Source organism: Haplochromis burtoni, unplaced genomic scaffold (assembly GCF_018398535.1).
Source record: "Haplochromis burtoni strain Fernald_Lab_line unplaced genomic scaffold, NCSU_Asbu1 Contig_36, whole genome shotgun sequence".
Classification (NCBI taxonomy): Eukaryota; Metazoa; Chordata; class Actinopteri; order Cichliformes; family Cichlidae; genus Haplochromis; species Haplochromis burtoni.
This window is the reverse complement of record NW_024582397.1, coordinates 1,963,767-1,989,595: the sequence shown is the minus strand read 5'-3', so window position 1 is coordinate 1,989,595 and position 25,829 is coordinate 1,963,767. Positions and strand designations below refer to the sequence as shown.

The following is a 25,829-nucleotide window of genomic DNA, read 5'->3' as shown; positions in this document are numbered from 1 at the left end:
TATAAGCTAATAATGAGAACATGTTTTAAGTGTTAATGGGCACGTCTAGCTGAGAGAGTTTTTTTCCCCTCCCCTTCTGTTTGGGATGGTTGTTTCGAGTGACTAACCTTGAGATTTTTAAGGATGAGGTTTCAGAGCGGAGAAAAGAGCGATTCTTCTACAAGCACTCACATGTTTACATACTCGGCCGCAGTTGAGACAACACACTGACAATTCTCACATAATCACGTTATTTTTTGATGTTTACACAATGACTACATATTTGCATTACTGCAGTAACCTTTGAATAATCAGCCTGCTGCGTGTGCCCCTGGTTTAGGCTTTGCAGGATGTCACACTGATTCTGTTGCCAACCAATACTAAATGGGTAGCATTAACTTGATGGAATATATATATATATATATATATAATATCATATATATATATATATATATATTATATATATATATTATCTATATATTATATATATATTATATATATATATATACTATCAAATATATATAATATAAATAAATATATATACGTTATAAATATATATATATATATAATATATATATATTTTTTTTTTTTTTTTATTCATGAGAAACCTCTTTTTAGTTTTGATTTTACTGAATATTAAGTCACGTGCTGATGGATTTTTAAGATGGATGAACAGTGTTGGTGAGAACAATGCAACTAAAATGAGTGGTACACCACAGTGCTCGTATTGCACGGCTAGTTTTCGTTTTAATGCATCAATGCATTTTGTCACACAGACCTGATTTTATGCTTAGTGTGTAATTGTCAGAGCATATTAGCTGTTGACTCTCATTGTAGCAGTAGAACTAATCACAAGTTAAAGGATTTTGTATTTAGAGTTTTCTAAATGCACATGAAATGAATTTATATTCAGTAATGATCTGTTCTTTTTTTTTTTTTTTTTTTTTTTTTTTTTTTTTGATAGAAATGTGCATGTGTTTTAGAACAAATTCTGTTACAATATATCTTTCTTCATATGATACTTTGAAATTGGCCTAAAATAAAGTATATACTTTGTGGTAATATTTCCCTGTGTCATATTTTGTTTTTTATCGTTTGTTTTAAGCATGAATTCTAATTGTATTGTACAGCAAACATTTTTCTAAAATCTTTGGTTTCAAAATAATTATTAAAGGCTCTAATTGTTAGCCTTCTAGTGGTGGAACTGTTGAGAAGCGATACATCCGGTGAATGTCAAAATAAAAGTCATTGTTCATACCAGTTTAGCACCGGACTATGCACTGTGTATTTCGATTAATGAATTTGGTTTACATTTTTCTACCAACTAACTTTTTTATGCAATTTACTTGACGCTTCATACCCATTTTGCTGAATCCAGTTATACATAGTGTTGCCAATTTCAAACCAATTCTTCGAAGGTGGATACTCTGAAATATATATAGAAATGCATTACTACTCCAACTAGTGAGTTATACACACTTTAAAATAATTATTACATTTTATGTAAACCTATTATTATTATTAAAATGATTCAAACTACTACTGAAATTACTGAAAACTAAAGGTTAGCATTTTCAGCAACAAACAATAAATTTAACTGAAACGAGCAATTTTATCTTAGCATTCACCAGAAACTTTTTTGGGGGGCCTTTTTATCTTATGGCTTCATTTTCGATAGGGACAGTGAAGACTGACAGAAAAGCGGAGGAAGAAGAGGGAAAGACATGCGTCACACGTCACGTCACGTCACGCAAACTAAACAGCGCGTTAAACCGACGCCCACCTAAAGGTTTTTGAGACTTTCAGCCTCAAATTAAAAGCCTTGGAAGTGAAAGGGTAACTTGAACAGAAGGATATGTTGATTCCCTCTTGTGTTCACAGTAGGTAACTACAACGAACACCATCAACCTCAAAACACGTCAGAGCCCTGACTGCCCACGTTTAGCTCCGCCTCCAGCGGCATTATGCTGTCAGGGGTATTTGGGGGGTAAACACTAGCATTGTTACCAGGTTTAAATAAATGCTCTTATTTAAGTAACCAAATTTCCCCTTGTGGGACAATTATAGGATTATTCTATTCTATTCTATTCTTATGCTGATATGTTGTTGAACCTGTGTACTGCACACATGTGTTTTCTATATTTTATTGTATTTATAAATGTCTATATATGAAATTTTATGCAAAGATTTATAATTTTATTTTTATTATTTTATTGTATTTTTTTCACCAAATTAATAGTTTAGCTACTGAAACTCTGGAAAGATAACTCTGAAAATAGCAAGACAATGGCAAAAAAAAACAACAACAAAAATCAAACAAAGAATAGATTGGACCCAAAACATTAAAATATAAAGAACACAAACAATTCCTCCTAGGGAATTTGAATTAACTTTTCATTGTTGATGGTCACACGTCTTTCAAAGCAATCGGTAAAGTATACTTGGCTTACCTGACCGAGAGGCTGTGCCAGATACTGAACAGGACAGTTACATGCCAGTGCATTATCGTATCATAATACATCCAATTTGGGTCTTACATCAGGCCAAAGAGTTTAGATTAATGCATGAACCTTACACTACCTCCAATGCAAAACATCTGCGTAAACTCAAAAACCCCCCAAAATCATATGACCCCCTTGGGGGCAGTGAGAAGGAAAAACTCTCTATTAACAGGAAGAAACTTCCGGCAGCACCAGGCTCAGAAAGGGGTGGTCATCTGCCGCAACCGGTTGGGGTGAGACTTACTTTTTCTGTAAGTTGTTCATTTTGAAACATTTTTTAATCATTATAATTGTTTGTGCCTTTACTTCAGACAAGACATACTGTAAACAAATTTCCAGGCTTCTCGTTTTATTTTTTAATCATGAGCGTTATTAGCTAAAATACATAACCAATATAATATCTGCTTTGTAGGGTTCAATGACATTTTGTGCAAATCATCATTACATAACAATATTACAGTCCCTCAGCAACACTCGTCTGCAGGTGTAATTATCTAGAATAATGGTTGTTTCAGTTCAGGCAGTGCTGAACATTTTGTTTTAGAAGCTGATGTTTGGGGGGGAATCATACAGCAATCATCACTCGCTTTCTTTTCAGTATCGCACACTTTCGCCTCACTTCTCTCAGTGTTGTACTGAGACACCCTAATAAAAAATAGTCCAGAGTAGAAGGACTATGTGTATGTATGCAGTATTTTTCTTTCACTCTTAGATAGGATGTTCCTAATTTTGACAATACTTAAGATGAAAGAAGGCTGTCCTCGTTTGATTTATATATGACTTCCAGAATATCTTGTCTGTTTTGGGGACAAAATAAATATGCATAATACCATTTTTGTCAGCCTGAAGAAAACAGTTTAGGTTTTGTTTGTGTGTTTGATTTTGTTTCTTTGGTATTCATTCACTCTGCTGACTTGTTTCCATCCAACTTTCACTTTTGCTTTTACTTGCTGGTTAGCTTTAGGTACCAAAAGCTGCATGGACAGATTTGGGGTAGTTACAAACAAACAAAAAGCTTCATTGGTGCCTTAAATATTTTAAGGCACTAAAAAGTATTTTGTTAAGTTTAAGCACTGAACACTACTTGTTTATTTTTATGAAAAGGTTGCCATTTGGGTTAAAGTGTGTCATTTCAACACACTAACCCTGTAAAGTGGGACATAACATCAAAGCATCCTTTAATTAAGAGTATCTACATGCGCTGATTTGGAAGTATGAGATGTAGTAAACCAAACTATTCATTATTAAATAAAGTCAACAAAAGCACAACTTGAGTCAAATAAATTTTATTAATTACATGTAATATAATGTCTACTTACTATTCCAATAATTATTAAATATAACATGAAAAAAAATAATGGTTACATAATTTAAACTGTAACTACCACAGATGAAACAGTTTGAACAAGAAGGAAGTAAAGCGGAAAAAACGCTTTTGCAAGCTTGCTTGTGTCTGGCAGCAAAACACTGGAAAGCTCATACCACGTGATGCTAGACTTTGAAACACAAACCAGGATGAAAAGGAAAATAATGGCAATATTTTCTTTTCACAGTGTGAATTTTGTACTTTACTCTATAAGACAGCACAGAGCACAGACCACAAAAACAGTGACTGCATAGAAAAGCAATTTCTTGGCCAATACACCAGGAAGAAATACGCAGAGTACATAGAACACAATTGATTTTCACAGTAAATACAATACAAAGCAATTCAGTATATCTGGGTAATAATAAGTCTATAAAAGTCCATTTTAATATTACTTACAAATGTAATCCTTTACACCTTACATACCTCTACAAGCTCTGAGCTGTGGGTCCATTTTTAGTCATTTGTGACCCAAATTCACGAGTGGCTACCAAGAATCTCATCCAAATTGATATCTTTCATCCAGTCATCATTTCCAGAGCCCGATTTGAGCAGGGAATCTATGAAGTCTGAGTCTGCATTGATTCCCGGAACTGTGTTGTCCCCCTCTGGGAGGAAGTCAAAGGTCAGACGGTTAGTTCTGTTATTATGGTAGCTGCTAGAGCTGGGACTGGGCTCTGTAAAGTTCCCTGCTGGTATCCTCGGTTCAGGTGAGGCCTGGTTAAGGTTTCCCACGGCTGAGGGAGAACCCATCATTGCCTGACTTACTCTCTGGCCTATGTCTCTTAGTGGAGGGTTTAGAGTGTGCATGCTGATGTCTGGTGCTACCTGGTTGGGAGGGGCAATGTGTCTCTGTTGGAATGGATGGTTCGGTAAGTCCTGCACACCCTGGGACTGTAGTGGGTTGGGTAGCTGCCTAATACAGAGTCCAGGTGTCACTTGCTTGTTGGCTGAACCCCAGCCCATGTTGACATTTGTCACCAACCCTCCTACACCCTGTCCTGGCACAGAGGAACGCAAGTGAGATGTCAATCTCTGGTGCTGTACACCTGCCACACTGTTTATCCCAAAAGACTTTCCTTGTGTGTTTGGGCCCTGGAACCTGGGTTTACTCGGATTCAGTCGAATTTGACTGTGACTGTTTTGCTGCTGGCATTGGCTGACACAAGAACTGGGGTGACAATCTGTCCCAATAGAAAATCTACGGTCTGATGGTGAAGCACTCATCTTTGAAGCAGAACCAACTGCAAGGTGACAAGACTGTAGGGTCTTCTCAGGGCCACTGTTAGGACACTGGGAGGAGTTTCGACCTGCAGAAACATCAAACAAAGAAAAAAAAGTTTTTTTTATTAAGATTGTTTGTTAGCATGTAAAGCATTCCTTAATCACTAGAAATTTAAAGTACCTGGGAAGATGTTTCCCTGCTGAACTCCAGCTATACTTCTTGACTGCTTGTAATCTGGCGGTGGTCTTGTCAGGTGACGACTAAACTGATCATGTGTGTTGTCTTTGTCCTTGAAAGTAAAAACAGTATATTCATATGATTGATCAAAACAGTCTTAATTAATCAGTGAAAACGGTATGATGTAAATGCAGCTTACTGAATTGCCGATGGTGTGTTGGGGTTGGTTGAGCTGTCTTTGCATGGCCTGTGTTTTTGGAGGCCCTTTCTGCTGGTTGTTTGGGACCGGGGGTCGTGGTTGTGGCTGGGCTGACATGACTCCCAAGCTTCCATTAGTGGGCAGCCTTGGACCAGCAGGAAGACCCTTTAAAAAAGAGACAATAGGATGGTCTTACATTACTCTCAGTGAAAGCACAAAATCAAAACATTGCAACAACACAGGCATGCCAGTAGGGGGCAAAACTCTACAAGACATCATATATCTGTTTCAAAGATGCTATTCAACCTCCAGAATGTGGTCAAGGCTACTCCCTCTGCAGATGAAAAAGGGAAAAATGGAGGGGGCTTTTTTTTTCTGTTCTTTTTTTTTTGTTGGGGGAGGTGCAGGGGGGTTCAAGTCATCCTCAAGGCCTGCCTCTCCCCTGATAATTGTGTCTAAAGAGAGTGGAAAGAATCCCTGAGACAGCAGGAAATGTGTGCCGATGGGAAGTTAAGCGCCAGCACCATGACTACCTCCATTTAATAAGCTCTCCCTTACTGATCACTGTGTTGTTTTTGGCAAGGAGGCATTCCATCCTCTAGAAACCCATTTGGCTCCTGACACTATCACTGATTAAAATGTTGTAGTCTGCGGCGCAGGAATTGAGAGATCCAAACTAGCTTTTTGTTTAAAGTTTTGTGCTCAGTGTATGCTTTTTTTGTTGTTGTTGCAGATAATCTTTCACCATGTGAATACCATGGTGCTTAAGATGTTACAGTCCTTCCATTTCATATTTTCTTTAGCTTTTTTAGACAGCTGTGACGACCATCCAAGCGCTCCAAATAAAACTAGCCTTTCATGTGGACACCCTCACAACACACAAGCTTGCATCAAGTGCGAACATTTGTCATGAAGGAGGTTAATGTGCACCAAATCCAAGTCAACACATACTGTGTATACAGTGTCAGTCATTGTGTTGACTTAAAATGTTTCCCAGGGTAAAATGGATTAGAAATCTACTACTACTTAAGGACAGAGTCTTTGCAGAGAATGAATATCTACAGGGTAGTAGCTTTCTGATTTTCTGAAGAAAAAAAGGAAGAATATGTGTGTGCGTGTGTGTCTACTAGTCTTAGTGAATGATAATGAATGGACTGAAATTTGGAGAAGTAACGAGACAGGATTAGAGACTAAGGGAAGCCGAAACTCATCAGGAGTCACAAGCCACTTCACGTAAGCTAATATTCGCCTTCTCTGCCCGAGTTCAACCCACACAGCAAACCAAGCATGGCAATGAGGTTACACAGGGACTGAAACATCAAAACAGTGGTTTCTCCTCTTACAGTAGAAAGCAGAGTCACTGGTTTTGATTTACTTTATCCATTTACTGAGTCTATAAGAAAACGTGACCTTCAAAGACTTGTTCCCCACAGAGGTAAACTGAAGAGAGCTTGATCCATCTTTGTTGTAAGAAAAGACCCAATGAGGGGTGTTTTAGCGTGTACAACTGAGTAATCCTCTGTCATCCTGATGTGTCATAAAGCTGTTTTCCATGTTTTCCCCCCTTCCATTCTTCACAAGTTTTTTGTAAATGAATACCACATGTGGCTCGGGCTTGAGAGAAGGAGCGGAGTGATTTAGTCTCCCATCCTGCGGCAGCGCAGGCAGCTGACAGTGATCCAGGCCCAGCCTCGCCGGCTCTCACACTGCACTTCCTCCAGTCTGGTCTCAGGATGCTGTCCCTGGGGAGCGCCTCGGCATCTGGACTTGGCCGCAGCTCCCTTTCCCAGGAAACAAGTACTCCCTTCACAGCACTGCTGGACTGACCTGGTAGGCTCAACCCCTACGGCCCCGCTCTTATCCTAACTGAAGGATCTGGTGCCACAAGATCGACAACAAAAGTTGAGGAGTCCTTATTTACTTTGAGTAAACCTTTATTTTTAGATGTTGCCTTAGTTTTGAGTTCTACTCCATGTTTGCCGTTACTAGACAGTTGTGTAGTAGTAGTGATAAAACAGAAAGGAAATGTGTTAGACGGGTTATGACATCCAGCTCAGGTCTGCAGCCAGATTATGTGGCATGCACTGTGAGCATTCGGCTACTTTGGCGACTGGGTTCATGCATTTCAATAAGGACAGTATTCTCCAGAAAGTTTGTGTGTCGTATTAAAATAGGAATTGGTATGGGATGATGAAATCGCTGTCAAATGTCTTCATTTGATCTGATGCAGAGAAAATACAGATGTCGCTTTGGATAAGACTGTCTGACAAATATTTGTAATGCATGTGTACACAACTGAATTTGAAATTAAAAAAAAATGTAAACATAGGTCATTATATTGCTATAAAGATATTTAATATGGAAAAATATTCAGTAACTATTTGACTTGAGTCATTAAGGAACTAAAAAGCTTAACTTTCACTAACATAGTTTGTGCTAGAAAACCATTTTTCTTTGTTTCCCTGAAAGGTCTTTCTGGAAGCGAAAACTCCATACAGAGCTTTTTTCTTTTTATTGAAGCAGTACTTTTTCCACTGCTGCAATATTTCAGAAATTAAAAATAATAAACACCGGGATTGCCTCATTCTTTATTAGCACTCATATTACACCCCAAAGTATTTTTTCTTTAGCCAAAACACACAAGACAGCTACACAACTGGTGAAACTAGCAACACAAAATTTTGTCCTTGAGACAGCATTGCCACCAACCACAGTAACTCAGGTTTCATAATGCATTAGTGTCCTCTAGTGCATGCTGCTCCAGAATGTACTCGTATGAGTACTTTAAGTGGGTGAAGCGAATATTGTGCAACCTCAGAGGTTTACACAGTGGTGGATTTGAATTTCGTCAGGTTTGATTCAGAAACTGATTATTAGTAAGAAGCTTCAAACATGTTTGGACGTGCATGCTTTAATAACGGTCTCCAGCTTCAGGCAGTGGAAGGAAGCCCACTGCTAGTTACTTGTGTTACACAGGGGATCAGGGCACTCTTTCAGGACCTTTATTTCTCTGGCATTACTAATTCAGTTCACTGTGGGAAGAGACTCCACTCTTTTTCTCCTCTCTATAAGCTGTCCCTCTCTCATTAGCTGGACTTTTAACCCTGTACATGCTGGCTAAAATTTACAAACACCATTATCAGCACTTTTTAGCTCAGCTTGAAATGATAAATAGTGTCCATAAATTATAAAGGTCTTTTTTTAATCCTCAATTCTAACCCTATCATATTCATAGCTACGTGCTGGTTATTTGGTCACATTAAAAAAAAGAATCTCTTTGGGAAAGCTGTCTCACCAAGCCCTTAACCCCTCACAAACTTTTAAAAAGAGGTTTTACTTTAAGGAGCTCTGAAATAATGTTTAATAATTCAACAACAAATTCACAAGTCTTTTTCATTATTTGATATCCAGCTCTGTTAAGTGTCTTCCCCTTTTCTCTCACTGCAATCCTTTTTAAATTAGATACCACATCTTACATATTTTATAAAAATGCTTATTATCTCTAATGCAACACTAATACTACTGTCACTATTACGGCAGCCAGTACATTTGCTTGAAATGATCCATTGTGTTTATGAAAAAAGATTTGAAATATTGTGAAATGGGGTCAATCTGAGCCCAGAAAATGCTTTTTTTCTTTGTCTATTTAAATCATCTACCAATCTTTAAGCCCGTGTATTTCTGCCTCAAACATTTATGTAAGGCTTCTGATATCAGGAATATTTGTCAAGTAGTTTCAAGGTAACCATGAACAGCCACTGTTTAAAGTGTAAATAGCTCTAGCAGTGGTAAAACTGGTCCCGTTTTGATGTGTTGATGTAACTGTCATGATCCTACCTGGTTTACTTCCATGTCTGCATAACTCCCTCCCTCTCTCCTTCTTCCCACCCTCTCCCAGTCACCCAAGCACTTCCCTTGATCTGTAGAGGTTACGAGAGCTCTGTTGCGGGGCTCGCATTATCGTTTCACACAAAGGCAGCTACAGATATTGTTGGTGCAAAAAATGAAAGAGGGGAGGGTCTAAATCTCTCCAATCATAACAAATCAGTGATTCAACCTCCGGCACTAGGCTAAGCAGATTACTGTCATTTTCCACCACTTGTCCCTTGTAGCTAACAACCTCCAATTAGCAAATCCCGCTGTGCATATCTGTGCCCTGACAGGGAGCCACCATGACAAGCAGAGAAATTAGAAGTCCTGCATGATAATCTACCATGCTCTGGCAATCTGTGTCATCGTCAAACGCACACACACAGACATTAGCAAGAACAATAAAGTCGCAGAATAAACAGAGCTGCATTGTAGCTGTTTTAGACAGCAGGTTGGCTGCTGCAAGCAAACTGAAGATGCCAGCAGGACAACTAAATCAGTACGTTTGATTGTGCTTTGGATTATGTTACTAGACTTTCTACAGAAAAAAAGGCAGTTGGTGCTGTTATTGACTTTGTTCATAAAGTGCAGTAAAATAGAAAAATGAAATATTCTGTGGATCAAACAGAATGTTAAGTAGCCATACTGGTCTCAGTTTTTTATGGCACTAGCTATGCTTGATATGCTGCTATGGGCACATGTTATATCAAATCTCTTAATTGTGGAAGCCGTCCTGCTGTAGAGCTGAAAAGTTAAAATAGTGTTTTCACATAAGGGCAATCGTGTGTAAAGGAATTTTGGACAGAGACCTTACCTGCCGCTGCTGTGACGGTCTGAAAGGCAGCCCTCCGTGAGCAGTCTTGGTTTGCAGACAAAGGGCTCCTGATGTGGGGTTTTGTTGGTTCTGGAAATGGAGACCTGAATGTGGCTGATGTGGGCCCGGTGAAGGTGACTGTTGCTGCTGTTCTGTCTTGTTCACTGGGTTTGTCATGATAGACATGGGCTGGCTGGCAGAATGGGGTACTTTGGGGCTGAAATGCAATGTAGGCTTGGTGCTGAGAACCTTCATGTCCAAATGATTGGAGCCATTGTGGCTGGTTGGTTTGAAGAGACAGTTGTTGATCCCTTTATTGTGAGAGCCAATCCTCTGCTGGTTGAGTGGGAGTGGGCTAGAGACATTGTCTTGAGGGAAGGTGCTGGTGGAGGAGTGGGTGCTCATGGAAGGAGCCCAGCTGGTCAGGGCCACAGGTGCGGTTTGGTGGTGGTGATGGAGAAGAGAATTCGGTTGCTGCTGGTTTGCTGCCATCTGCTTTAGCTGCTCTGCGTGAGATATTTCAGGCCAACAGGGCATCCTTGGGTGTCCTGCCTGAGTGTTTGCTTTTTGCGATGTGGTGGTTGAAGACGTGCTGGTCAATGTGAAAGTGGGCCCTGCAGAAGCGGGTCGAAGCTGTGGTGAGCCACAATGAGCCTGCCCAAAATCGGGTGAGTGCTCTGTCTTTATCGGCTTCTCCAGTGGAGAGCACAGACTGGCAGCTGCTCCCGCCGAGCTTGGCCGTCCTAGATCCAAGCCAAATGTATCATCCTGCTTTAGCATCTTTTCAAACTCCAGGTCATTCAGTGTAGGCACCGTCTTTGTCAGTTCATCAAAGAGATCCTGGAGTTCTGGATCAATCTGACCTTCATCTTTGAAGTCAAACATCATCTCTGCATTTGACTGGTCACAAGACTGGATCTCAGAGGGCTCTTTCTTCATTTCTTTCAGGGTCATGTTGAATATGTCTGACCCCAGTGCATGAGGCATCATGTAATTCTTCCTCTGCATGCTCATGGCTGAGGTGCCTTGCAGAGAATGGGACTGGGCTAAGTTGTGGTCCACACGGACCCGCTTAAAGTCTGATCCAGGGAAACCACAGGAGAGGCCATTTTGCTTTGATATTTGTCCTGGGGCATGCCCCTCAATCTTCCTTCGCAAAGATCCATGGATCTGCAAAAAACAACATATAGAAGTTAAACCCAGAAAAAAAAATATCAAAGGCTTTTAACATTTACCTTTTTATCACCAGGTAAGCAACCCCCTCCCCTCAAAAATAACCCCAGCAGGTATGCAGTTCAGATAAACCCAGAGTTAAATTATTGTACTTAATGGAAAATATGTCATGTGAGAGAATGTAAAGCAGTTCTGAAAATGAATACACTACACAGACGTGAAGTGACACCATGTATTCAAGACTAATTTCACACATATTAATTAACAAATGCTAATCTTAAAGTTAAAAAAAGCAGTGATTTCTCAAACGGTTCATTCTGGCATCAATCACAAATTAGGGTAAGACCATGCACGTTCAGATTGGGCAAAATTTGAATACACAGTTTTATTTAAACTCTTCCAATACAGCAAGAAGGAACTGGAAAAATGTTTTGATATAATGTAGCCTGAGCGCATTGAATGGGATGAGAAGATAGTTAGGAATCTGATATAGTCGACAGACTGCAGAGAGAAGAATAAGCTCTTTGTCTGTTTCCCTCATTTGCATACATTATATTTTCATCCATTGTGCTTCGTTAGATATACAGAGTTTCTCCTTTGTGGCTGAGATTCTGCTTAACATGCTGGTGCAGATATCTGATTTCCTTTTGTCCTCTACCCATGTCTTCATTTAAGGTAATAAGAACAGAGGTGGAACTAACTAAGCACACAGCAACACTCTTAACATCCTAACTGTGAATTTTACTATTCCAAAAATGAGTCATATTTTTAGGAGAAGATATCATCATGTCAACAAAACAATACAATCTCCAATATGAGTCTTTAACAACAGTGAGAAAGGCTGTCTATTAAGAAGCGATCTGTTGTGTAAATGCATTCATACAAATGGCTGATTATCTGACCATATTTTAATGCGACTCCTGCATGGAAACAAAATGGTTTTAATTGTACACCAGCCTGATCATAGGAGGAGTATCAGTGTGTTGCATATTTCACTGTGGAACAAATTTGACTCATTTCCACTAGCTGGCATTAAGATGATTCATAGCTTGAGGCTTTGGAGCGAATCCTGCAGTTCACTACATTTCTACTCTGTTCATGTCATATTATTTCTACTAATGCTCTTAACAACAGTTCATGTTAATCAAGGTACAAATATCTCTGACTCACCAAGCCTGTAAATGCTAATACATGTCCATGCGTGCTTCGACACAGTAACTGGATGATGACAATAATGCTGATGCACTTAAAAGCAGAGGGACATTGTTTTGTTTAATCACACTGACTTTGCATTTAACTTTATCTCGCTAACACAAACCATATTTTTTAAACCACAACTGCGAAACAAAGATATCCAGGAGAAAAATTCAACATGCAAGCAGCAGACCCTTACTTTTGCTCCATTTTATGATGAGTATGAATCCACTCAAAAAAAATTTAAAAAAAAAGAAAAAATGCTACGTTCAGTTTTCATTCTCTTGGATGTTTGCCTCCTATTGTGCAAAATAATGTATGTTGAGAGTTTGCACTTTCAAGGTGCTTATAAAAATCTGTTTTTTTTCTTAATCTAAGCTCATCCAACAGCTCCAACAGGGCTTGCATGTGCAACATTTGCCACATTATCTTGAAATCTGCATTGAGGATTGTTTCAATAGTAGAAAAAGAGAGTAGTATTTAAAAAATGTTCTCGACAGGGACAAATAAGTAAACAAAGTAGGCTGGTAAGTGAAACGTAATGTACGTTTTATTGGTTTGCATCTAAAACCAAAACAAATAATAATAAATAATAATAATAATAATTAAATAATAATAGTAATTAAGATAATAATTAAAAAAGTAATGAAACAAAATAAAATGCAGCCCAATACCAAACAAAAAGAGAGGCAATAATTTAAACATGCTTTGCTAGATAAAGTAACCTCAGCAGACAGTTTCTTAGAGTCTAGAGAAGAAAAAAAACCTCTTATCTTAATGGCAGTCTGGCTGCTTGATTCCTGCTTAATACAGGGAACTCTGGAGTTGCATATAATTTTACACTGGAAATGCTCCATGAGTTAATCAGCCATATGAACTTTTTCCATCTTCAATGAGAGCCGCATAATCTACGACATGTTATTTTTTTCCAAAACCAGATGAGAACAGGCTTTTTTTTAGTGTGTGCACCTCAGGTACACGTTCTCTCATTCCACAGGGCTCTTTCTGGAAAAGACAGACAGGAGTACTCCTCATGGTTCAAGGCACTGTCAGTGAAAACACATCATGAATAATGGAAAGGACAGTGCATGTGTTGCAAAAAGCCACTGTGAGAGAGGGTTGCCTCATTTCTGTTTCTGTGCCATTTAAAAAAAAAAAAATAGCCAGGAGTAGTGTTCAGTTCAAACTTCAAGGATGAAGTGTCTCAAGACTTTGCAGTTGAGATTTTCTCATGCTTCAGTCACTCATATGTGTCACGATACTGGCTTCAATTGGGACAAACCCCAACGTCAAGCGCAAACACTTCACAGCAAAAAAAGGACCATCCTGCTCACTCAACTCTCAGTACTCGGATGCAGTGGCCTCACAGCTGACCTGAAATCCTCATGACTGATCTCCTAGTGATCTCAAAATAGATTTTTTGATTAACATTTAATGAGCTCAGATGCTCTGAATCACTTTGAAAGAGTTTCCTTCTGCATGAGCGGCTTAAACCTATATATTATATACTGATCATCTAAGAGAGGCACGCGCAACTGCGCCGTTGATTTTCTGTGTTGAGAAAACGTTCAGCCACTGTCAGGCCCAAGGTTATAGTTTAGCACAGTGTGTACACCAGGATTTAATTTTTTTTCAAAAATGGATTAGTACAAGCTGGAAAATCAAATTAAAAGTTCTCACAGATATAGTAAACCGAAAAAGAACCCAATACGGCACAGTGCAGAGCCGCTGATCCAAGCTTGGAGACAATTTTCCAAAAAATGATTTTCCTGAGGAAATTAAGAACGATAAGTTCAGTTTTGAACATATTCCGGTTCACGTTTGTTGATGATCTTTGACTGTGTCAGTGAGGAACCTGACCTTGGCCATGTCAACAGAGCCTATCTGTTCATGTGAGCTGGAAGGCTGTTGGCTTGTGTGTCAAGCTGAGCACTGCAGTGATGCTGAGCAGTGTGGATGGGGCTCCGGGTGAGCCATCACAACGGCGCAACACCAAGCCTCATGGTACCATCTGTCAGTCCAGTGGCACAGCCCTCTGAGCCATACATGCTTTAAGGGTATAGGTTTTAGAGTGTTTGCAGGTTTTGTGTCTGCGCATGTGTGAGTAAGAGAGTGTGGCTCAATGAGAGATTGAGCTTGCCAGCCTTTAATCTATTCACCAGAGCCTTGAAACATGTTGCAATCTGCTCCTGAGAGAGCTAGAGACCTCCCTCTCGGCATTTGACATGGAAAAAAACAGTCCCAAAATAAAGGAATAAATACGACTATTGTGTTCCTAGGGAGACATAATATTTATGCAGTTCAGCAGGTTGCATACTGTTGCAAGAGGGGATTTCAGCTCATTTATTGCCAGATAAGAAATAAGAACCTTCAGACCAGTGCCAATGATCAGCTGTCACACAAAATTCATCTGCAGGCCCAAATGTGGAAAGTTCCGTCGAATTATAAAATTTGAACTAGCTGAAGGAAGCTGCAAGCTATGATAGTGTAGCCAAAAAACATCCATGATAACTTGAACATTTTCATTATTTTAAGGCTCAGACTTGGTATTTATATTCACAAGGCAGTATATAGGCAAATCATACTGTGTGTGTGTGTGTGTGTGTGTGTGTGTGTGTGTGTGTGTGTGTGTGGTCATCGAAGCGGTGGGGGGGGGATCCTTGTTTGTTTTACTCAGCACATTTCAGTGAGTAGCGAGGTAAGCAGAGTGTATTTGATACTATGCAACAAAACAGAAAGAAAAAAAATCTCCAGGATAACAGTGATGTCATAACAACCACTAGAAAACATACTCAATCACTACCGACAATTTTGCACTTCAATTTAAATTTAAAGAGCCATCTTTGGCTTTCACACAATACAAACATTTCATTGAACAATAGGATTTGCATAGAAGTAAGAATAAGAGGAATTTAACTTTAGTAGACGCAATAATAAGTCTTTTTATTATAATTCAGGTATTCTGCTTTTGTTAGATAGTTACATTGAATTGAATTCATATGCCGTAAGGTTACACAGGAATGTGAGCACAGGTTCATGGTGTGCCTCCCTAATCAGGCTGGTGTGTGTTGGGACGAAGCAGCACACTGCAGAGGTGGGCTACTTTTGGCTCCTCAGCACTTTGCATCCCCATACTTCCTGACACAGTTGTATTAGATTGAGGATGCCCTCCAGAGAGCAGGCAGGAGAGAAGGATGAGCAGCGGCAGCAGCAGGAGGAATAAAAGAGGCAGCTTTGTGGCAGCCTCTGGGAAATGGGAAGAGATGATAAGAGCTCCTTTGAAGAGAAATCATCCATTATGTTTACTGAGGGCAGACTTTTTTTTTTTTTTAAAACAGTTACTGTATCTCAGTTCCAGCATTCCGTAGAGAAACATGCTATTTTAATCAAAAGCAGCTTGAACACTAAAAATCCTGTTAGACATTTACCTTCCAAAGAAGAGCTCCCCACTGTCCAAATCTGAAGATTACAGGGGAAGATTATAGCTAGTCCTTGCTTTGGCATGTTCACAATCCAGAAATATTTAATGCGATATCACCAAAGTTAAAGGACAGGAGAACATTCTCCAAAAACATGCAAGGACATCATAAGAACTCATATAAGCCAAGCAATGCAGCTCTCTTTTCTATTACCAGGCACCCTATGTAATGAAATGCAAAACTCTGGATGACAATATATAAAAGGTCTTTTAGTAAATCTACCATTTGTATTGATCTAAAAATACTAATTATTCTTCCCCAGGGCAGTAGTTTCAATGGCCTATATTCAATATATATATTCTGTCAGATACAATGACAGAGTCTAAGCGCTGCGACTAAGGCATTACCGCAGCACCAGCTAGGCCGTGCCACTGCAGACGTACCACAGGTCACCGACATCGCAGTGACAAGCCGTCACATCACATCACCCATGGCCATGTGGCTCTCAGAGCTCCTGACACTGCTGTCGCCTCTCATCTATATGTCATTCTTAACCACAGAGACATTTACTGAGGAGGACTGAGGGTTCCCCAGATTCAGGAACAATCCTATGCATCGCATCCGACTCTATTTTCCAGTAAAAGGTATCTGTGCGATAAATTTGTGCAAAGCAAGAAATTCTAGATTCAACTGTTCTGATCTTAAAGTTTGTTCACAGTAAATTTTAAAACACCATTAAACCTCCTTCTGTGCAGCACAGCATCCATCCATTTAACAAACGCAGAGCTGGTCACCAGACACTGAGCTTTCCTATCAACTTGGCTAATTGCTAAGGTCCTTCTTCAGCTTAAAGTCTCATTGGTACAATACCAAGTGCTGTAAGTGTGTAATTTACCTTACCTTTATCTTCTTTCAATAGACGTACTGCACTGTTTCTGCTTAAGGGCAGAAAGTGAGAAACAACTTTCACTCTGAGAAACAGCTTGAGGGTGTGGGTGGGTCGACATACTTTAAATCAGAACATAAAAGAAATCGTAACAGCCAAGGTTTAAACCTGCAATAAGTTTTATACAATTCACCCCACCTGGGCTCAGCAGAAACAAAACGTAACCTTGTTACTTTTCTGCAAATTGGCAGATTAGTCGACTACCAAAATAATCTCTAGTTGCTGCCCTACCATTCATATTCCTCTACTTGTGTTTTTGATCTAAACTGGACTCTTTAGCTTGTTATGTAGTTGCCATCTGTGACTCTCCATCATTGGTGCTGTGAGAGTAGTGTACAATGGGTTTTGAGAGGTTTTCTTTTTTTTGTTTAGAACACCTATGACATCCATGACATTATGTGAATAGTTAACATCAGTAAATTTGTCATCTTTAAATTATCATACTATCACATTGTTTTAATAGGGTCATGTCACACATTGTTGATGTAAACACTCAATTTAAGGGTAGCAATATTTGCAGTAGCTCATTTTGATGTACAGCTTGTTACCACAGAAGAAGTAAACCAGGACTGTGAAGCACAAAAACATAGATCTTTAAGCAGGACTGTAGCATATACTATATATATATATAACTGGTTAAAACAGCTTCCATGCATTGTTTTGGTTTAGCTGTAACAGTACACAAGAATGTAACTACTGCGGAGGTGGAAATTTGGACACATGACACAGTAGATAATAAGATGTTTTTAGTTTTTCTGAAAAAAAAAATCTGTCTCTGAACAAGTTAAAGGCTCTTCTAGTTTGTGCTGTAACACTTGTACCCGTTAAAGGCCATTACCAAACAATTTCAAGTACCTTTTCCCCAGCAAACGCCAAACACAAGGCCTGCCTCCGGTCATGCCACAGGAAAAGGCACATAAGCAGGGAACAAGTTCCCTTCCTGTTTTCAAAGATGATTCCTATGGCATGCAGAACCGCTTCCTGCACACTAGGCTCATTTCACCATCTAAAACATCTGGCTGCTCTTTAGCATGCAGCTGCAGCACAGTGAGAGCCAACACTGCCAGTACTGAGTTGAGCAACACACTCCTGTGCCATTCCAGTCATATCTCTGGCCACTACAAAGAAAACCCATTATGTAGCTTCACTGGCTATTGTGCTAACTGTGTATATTATTCAGGACCTGCACTAAGTTTTGACGAGATAATCTTTAATTGCACCAGATTTTTTGGCCTGCTTATGCCATATCACTCATCTATTATGATTATGAATTCCTCAATGCTCCCTTTCAAGTGCATTGATTGCAATTCCCAATCAGGAAATAACATTTGTCAATATCTGGTGTGGCTACAGCAAAGTGCTCTTCGGCAGCATTGGTATGGCGATTTCCTAGTGAAACAAGGATCCATTTTATATCCCGTGGGAAACCTGGGCTGAGTGGTTAATGCTGTACTAATGCTGCTTCACTCAGCCAGGCCTTGATAAGCCTCATGCTTTTAGAGAGGAGAAAACACATTTAGTGTTTTAAACCGCTTCAATGGAGAAAGCTTTGAAAAATCCACTAGTTGAAAAGGGTATACTTGTTGAGTTTTGCCATCTCTCTCAGCTTTCGCTTAAATTACACACACATGCATTTGGATAGGCGAGCAGTCACACTAATCTGCACTCATGCTACGAAACAATCCTCTGCTGATTCGGTTTGAAAAGGGACTTAAAAGTAAGAGGAAAAAATAAATGAGTGGGAAGCTTTGTTTCACTCCCACTCCTATCAGTTCTGTTCTGACATTCCAAATAAGGTCTGTGTAGCCCTGCGCTGGTGGAGACGGACACAGAAAACACTGCAGAGCTCACTGACTCCAACCAAGGAAAATGTGTGTGTTTTTGGGAAGACTGGAGGTGGGCGGGGAGGCATTAGGGGATCATGGTGCAGAAAATATGTGACCGTTGCATAAATCTATCATCAGACATCTGACATTTCCCAGAACAACAAAAACAAACCATTACTTAATACCAATATGAGACATATTAGGCTTATACCTTAAAAAAATAAAAAATCTGTCCAATTCCAAACTGTTTTACTTGATTCATAATAACTGTGGCCATAAAAAGAGGGGGAGGGTTTTTTTTATATGTAAAAAACAAATAAAAGCATAAAAACTGATTATTTGGAAGGACTTTCCCACAATAAATAAATACATAACTTATCTGAAATCAGCTGTAAACAACTCAAATGCAAAGCTGCAAATGTTGTTGTGAGCTCTATGATCAACTCAACCACACAGACAAAAAAAAAAAAAAGACAGAATTTGATAAATGTCAACACTAGTTAGAAAAACGATTTTAGTCTGTGAGATAACTACTGCACTGCACTGCAAACACAGGAAACAGTGAACGGCAATGAAGGAATGAAGTCGAGGCTGAAAATGAGCTAAAATGCACTTTTCTTTTGTTTGCTGAAACTTTCAGATCTTAATCCAGATATTCACTCTTAAACCTGCAGAGATTCAGTGTTCCTGCGTTTCCCATAGACAGTGGTTTTCAAGAAACAAGCTCTGATATACCTTTCTAACACCAAAATATCAGACAAATTAAGGAACAAAAGTGAATGAGGTAGAAGTGAATGTTTAAAAGACAGACAGCCTCAGATCTCCGTTTGAGCATTTCAGGACTTTTTTTTCCTAAGGTAAACAGGAAATTGTCCTCTGTTGCTGTCCCAACTTGTAATTTAGACTAACAGTGTGCAAAATAAAACATTTCGTTGAAAGGTTGCCCAAACTGCCTTCCTATAGAGCCCTGCAGGTACTACCACTGCCTTGTGTGGTGGCTGTCACTGTGGAAGGGAGAGTTCAAGATTGCAGCAAAGCCTAGATCTCTGCGCAAGTTTCTGCATGCATGCTGCTCTTGTGTGTGTGCAGTCACAGGACTGGTCTAGTAGGCCTTCTATACCAGCGCTTTAGGTCTTGTTACATGTCAGCGCTGGTGAGAGACAGTCTAAGGTAATCTGTCCAAGTGGGAAAAAAAGTACTTTCCCATGATGTGATGGCAGAGGTTCATTCAAAAGGCAACCGTTTTGATTTTAGGCTGATTAGGCAGATTTATGCTGATTGTGACAATTGTGGGAAGCTAAAAACACCTCTGGGCATCCTATCAATCTATTGTCAAAACAGTTCTTAGAAGTAAAATGTCTAAATCCGACTACAACTGTATACAGTACATGTTTACACAAACACAGGAGACTTTCTCTTAGCCCAACTATAAATACCACTTGTCAAGCCTAATTCTAACCTTGCAACGCTCTGTCCTCATCATACAACTCAATTATTTACATTATTAGGGGTTGCTTTATGTCCCAATAAGTAATACCTGCAGCACTTCCAGATCCTAAAAACATGAGTAATACCTGCACCACACACACAAGCTGCACCCTACAATTTTTATCTCAACGACACAGTCCAATTTCACTGTCTTAAATTGCAGGTAACTGCAGCAGTACTTGTTCTGCTTGCTGGGAGATATGTTACATATAGAGTATATACAAGATGGACAAGGACACTGTGCTACCATTTGTTAGTTAAACCTCAACATGAGGATTTTGGTTATTGCCATCTTTTTGTTTTGAAACTGGATGCGACTGACAAAGTAAGGAACATTGTGTTCTCACAGTATAGACTGATCAGTCACAAGGTAGTCTCACCTCACAACAAACCATTCTTTATCACTTATAGAACTGGGACAATTTACAAAATGAGCACTGTGCTGTATTCATTAAAACCAATAAACTTGTGACGTGTGGCGTTCTTCCCTTCTGGCCATTAGAAAGAATGCAGGTGTAAAGCATTTGCCCACTGCCTTCGCTCGTTTTCATTTTCCACACGCTGAAGCTACATCTGTCACTGTCTGTGACTGGGAGTTGGAGAATCAATCCAACCAGTTCCTGCAGCAAGTGTAGAACTGGTCCGTGTGCTGCCACACCAAGCTTATAAGGGTGTCAAGATCTCTATTATGTGATAACAGACATGAGCCCATGCTAGTGACACCTGAGTCTTTCTGCCAGACATGAGATTAAATAATGAAAAGCACTGAGGACTGCTGTAGCAGCGATCTGCCAAATTATTTTGTAAGCAGGAGACGGCTTGGTGGAGCAGACAAAATTTCCAAAAGCAGCAGAAATTTGAATACTGAGCCTCTAGCCTCAAGTTAAAGTTGGCTTTGGTAACAAGGCAACCACATGCACAGGTAATCATGTGATCACATGTGTTTGACTAAATCAGTGGGGAGAACTGATGAGTGTTGGAAATTAGATTTAGGAAAGAACATCTCGTAAAACCTACAGTTTAACTGCTACTGAAGTGGAGTTCATCAAGAGCAAACTGCTTTAAATGTTCAAGTAATATCAACTAAATCGACTGAACAATAAAAAAGAAAACACCTCCAGCAAGGGAGCCATGTGGCATTTGATAAAAAGAGCTGAACAGAATCTGCTCCCTATGCCAACTCATAGGTAATATCATAGCAGAAGCTATCACGTGGCAGATAAACTAGTAAATCATAATAATGCCCTGCTACCATAAAGTTGACAGTAGAACCATGTTTTGCATTGTTTCTCCTCACACAGTTATGTAAATATGTGACAATGCTGCCTATATACCTTTATATACTGCAGGTGGAAAGTGACATTCAAACAAAAGGCAATACCTACCAAGCACCAGTGTGATGAGATTTAGGATATCTCACCGTACCTTATGCTGCTGTCACATGAAATTACACCTTGATAGGTCAAGGTTGTGTGCATTGAATGATTCAAATTGCCATCACAGGATATAATATTTGGTCTGGGTGAAAGAGATTATCCTGCTTACTTGTGGATTTCACAGCTCAACTGGCAAGGCGTCTCTTCACTGACTAGACAGCTGTTTTTTTCCACTTCACTTTGACTACTTCAGGCAAAACAGATGAGCCTGTTGGTACAAACTAAGCCAAGGCAGCACAATTGTTTGGGAAATTCCTTCTTGGCAGGGGAATTAATTCAATGGGAATGACAATGGGATAAACGCAAACAGACATGTGTGTCAGTATTTTAATCAGAGCTTTGAAAGATTGTTCCGAGATAATGTACAACAGTAATAGATCAGTCTATATAATAGTATATCAGTGTATCGGTGTATATTCTGCAAGTCAGCAGTCCACCATGAGGGTTGCTTTTTTAACATTAAAAATCTGTGGTAAACACAGACTGTATTGCGAGCAACATTTACTGTAATACGGACAAAGTATTGCATTGGTGTCATTTTATCATCCTTCAGATGTAGCTCTGCAGCTTGAGTAGAGATACATCTGAAGTTACATCTATCAGGAGGAGAGAAAGTAGCTCAACAGCACGGCCATTATGTACGAGAACATCGGGCACACAACGAACAAGAAGTCCAGCAGAAGACCCCATGGACCCCAAATCCCAAAATCACATCAGAGGTCTGGGATTATGTGAAAAGATTGAAGATCCTGAGACAAACTAAATCTATAGACGAATTGTGGTAAGGACTCCAAGACACTTAAATGACCTACCAGTGAAATATCTGAAAAACTATGTGCAATTGTTCATTTACTTTCTATTTACTGCCTTGTTTTTTATTTTGTGGTTGATGCCAAAACCGATTTTAAGGCAAAACAAATTCAGGTCAATATATCAGTCGATATACATATATCTTAGGATTCTATTGAGAAAGGAAAATTATGGGGTTGTTTTCTATACTGAACAGCATACACCCAGATTCCACTATCTATATCGGCCCACAATCTGACCAATACAGTAATTCATTTATTAATACCATAAATTTGTACTGTAGCACTGTACAAGTCAGATGATAGTGATTACAGAATACATTCTGCAGTAGTCGACAAACTCTTCTCTAAGACTCAAAGTCAACCTTGCAAGGCTACTACCTAAGCAGTCTGGAGTTAAAGTTAGGAAACAGTGGTTTATTTAAAGTCAATGAATTTATTACATTTGACCATGACCATGTATAACTGAACCGCAGAACACCATGCTGTTAGATTATGGCATAAAAAAGGTCGGCTTTGTTGCCGGATGTGGGAAAAACATCCAATAGACTCTAAAAAAAGCACAGGAAGGAAACTGGGGGTGGGGTGGCAGCGAGTAGCGATGGGGGTGTGGTGGTAGAGAGTGGGAGTGAGAAAGGAATGTTCTCTTCACTCTCTCTTTCTCCTCCTTGTTATCGTGCATGCGCACACATAATAACCCCACTTTCTCACTATCAGCTATGAAAAGAATGCAGCATCACGGTTTTTCTCTGCAAGCAGGAGGGCAGGAGAAAGAGCCTTTACTTGCTAAATGATCACTTGCCATGTTCATTTACAAGAACAATCAACCTGCCCCCCGCACAAAAGATAGAAAATGAGAGAGAACTCATTCTAGTAATATTCTACTAAGTGAAGTATTTCATGTTTTGATTTTTTAACTGTATTTTGATCATATTCTTTCATCTTATTAGAATTTCGTTTGGTATGCTCTTAATACGTTGTACTAATAGCATGTAAAACTGATCCAAAAGTTTAATAATTGATTGATTAATTATCATTCTTAGGCAGCACTTGACCTAACTTCCTGGTACCAAATGCAGTCAGAAATATTTAAGAACTTTTTAAATTGCCACGTGTGCCACATAGAGATGTTTTGCTTTATTTGGATCTACTCAAAGTTAATCATATGGACTTACAGGATACACTTTTTCCTAATTGCAATCTCATCTTCTGGATGCAACATTCACCATATGGCTTTACCAGATTAAATACACTTTGTATTTTTTAGAGTGAGAACGATAGGATTCAAAATCTAATTTTATTTGTCACACACATAATCGTACACAATACGACATGTAGTGAAATGCTTATTGCTGTACAATGCCTGACCATTAAACTACACAACAGAAATTAAATAGTTATACAAACTTCACAAATTTAAAATTTAGAAATTTGCAGTACAATTTTTTTTAAATCCGCAGTTAAATAAAATTTTTTGAAATTTACAGTTAAATAAAAAAAAAAAAAAAAAGGCTAACAGATGTAAACAATAAATTAAGAATTTAACCTAAGAAATAGAGACTAAACTAAGAGTTAAAGGTCAATTATAAAGATAAAAATAGAATGTGCATATAAACAATTTAAGAAAGAAATTATGAGAAGTGTGCAGATAAACAGAGTGTGTGAGAGTCCAGTCATGTCCTACACCTGCTTCAGGGCCCGAATAGCCTGGGGCAAGAAGCTCCTCCTCATTGTCTCTGTTTTGGTCTTAAGGGAGCGGACGCGCTTCACAGACCTCAACAGTGAGAAGAGTCCATTTTTGGGATGGGAGAGGTCCATCATAATCTTCCTGGCTTCGGTCTTGCACCGTTTGGTATAGATGGACAGCAGGTCAGGAAGCTCTGATCGAATGATGCGTTCGGCCAAGCGCACCACCAGCAGATCTCATCTGTCCTGCTTGGTGCTGTTCCCAAACCATGTGCAGATGTTTCCCGTCAGGACGCTCTCGATGGTGCAGGAGTAGAAGTTCTTAAGCACCCTCAGTGGCAGATGGAAGTCTCTGAGTCTTCTGAGGAAGAAGAGACGCTGGCGGGCTTTCTTGACCAGAGTGTTGATATTACATGACCATGATAGTTCCTGAGTGATGTGGACACCCAGGTATCGGAAGCTGTCCACTCTCCACTGGTGCACCACTGATGATCAGGGGCTTGTAATTCCTTGCCTGCTTTGTACTGAAGTCCACGATTAGCTCTTTAGTCTTGATGACATTTAGCAGGAGGTTGTTCTCCTAGCACCTGGATAAAAGTTTTATAGGCAAATGCAGCAATACTGGACCGTAGCAAGTATCCTTATGGAGAAGAAAATAAAAATACTTGCTTAGACAGCAGGAATCCCCTTCCCGAACTTCCCCTTTTTTATTCCTTTTCATATTTCTTTAAGCAGTAAATACACCAAACTGCTGTCATATTATATATTTTGTGGAAATCAAGGCAATGGCCACAGTTATCCTACATGACTTGAGCAATTTGGCTGAATTTAAGCAAAGTCCTACACAAAAATTGAAGTTTAAAGAAGATGTCCTCCAATCCATCATCAAAGTAAGGCTCTTTTATGGCCTGAGTGTCCATTTTAGCGTGAGATTCCATGTCTCTGTTCATAATCCTTCCTGTAGTCCTTTAGTGGAAAGAAAACAGAATTCACTCACTAGTTCTGCAAACAGCAGATATAAGAGTCTCTTTGGAAAACATATTATACATTTAATCCATTTTTAGAATCATCTGCCTCTGGACTAATTTTTTGCAATAGACCTAAAGATAAAGCAAAGTGTTAAGAAGTGTTTAAGGTATGTTAAAACAATACCGTGGAGGAGTCAACAGGGCAGGGCAGAGGGAAATCAGAGATCCTCCCCTGGTTTCACATCTTGTCTGTGCGCCTCTAGGCAAGGTGGAGAGCATGCAGGCGCCAAAGCATAGCTCAGCACCGTGACACCTCACCACAGCAGAGCAATAAGGCAAACATTCCAGCTGCCACTTCTCAGCTTTATTGGTGGAGCAGAGGCAAGAAACAAGGCCATCTATGTTCCTCCTCTAAACCTCTATCTGACGCGCTAGTCAAGCTGGTCTAGCAGTCTGAGACGTGGGAAAGTCAAACATGTGATGGGTGTTAACAACAGAAATTTTGGTCTTATACGTTTGTCTTTGAAATAACTGGGTAAATTTATAGGGACTAGTTTGAACTGCAGTTAGACTTTCTTTTAGCAGTTTATGTTCCCAAACCACATCCAAACAAAGTGTTCTAAACAATGAATAATATCCAGGGAACTTTAACGTTAATGGTCATGTTTTAAAGTTCCCACAGTAATTATACCGTTTTATCTAGCTGGTAGCTCCATAACACAGGGCGAAGTAATATTGCCAAACATAAAAATC

General features: G+C 39.4%; 1 protein-coding gene across 1 annotated transcript in view; it reads right to left on the bottom strand.

Annotated features, from left to right (window-relative positions):
* Positions 1-529: 529 nt before the first annotated feature.
* The window catches only part of zmp:0000001236 (mastermind-like protein 2), a 36,921-nt gene continuing 11,621 nt past the window's right edge, over positions 530-25,829 (bottom strand). The window contains exons 2-5 of the mRNA XM_005926537.3: positions 10,132-11,301; positions 5,448-5,612; positions 5,252-5,360; positions 530-5,156 (exon numbers count right to left, since the gene is read on the bottom strand). Of these exons, the coding sequence (XP_005926599.1) occupies positions 4,324-5,156; positions 5,252-5,360; positions 5,448-5,612; positions 10,132-11,301 (2,277 nt within the window). The 3' untranslated portion in view covers positions 530-4,323. The remainder of the gene's footprint in view (positions 5,157-5,251; positions 5,361-5,447; positions 5,613-10,131; positions 11,302-25,829) is intronic.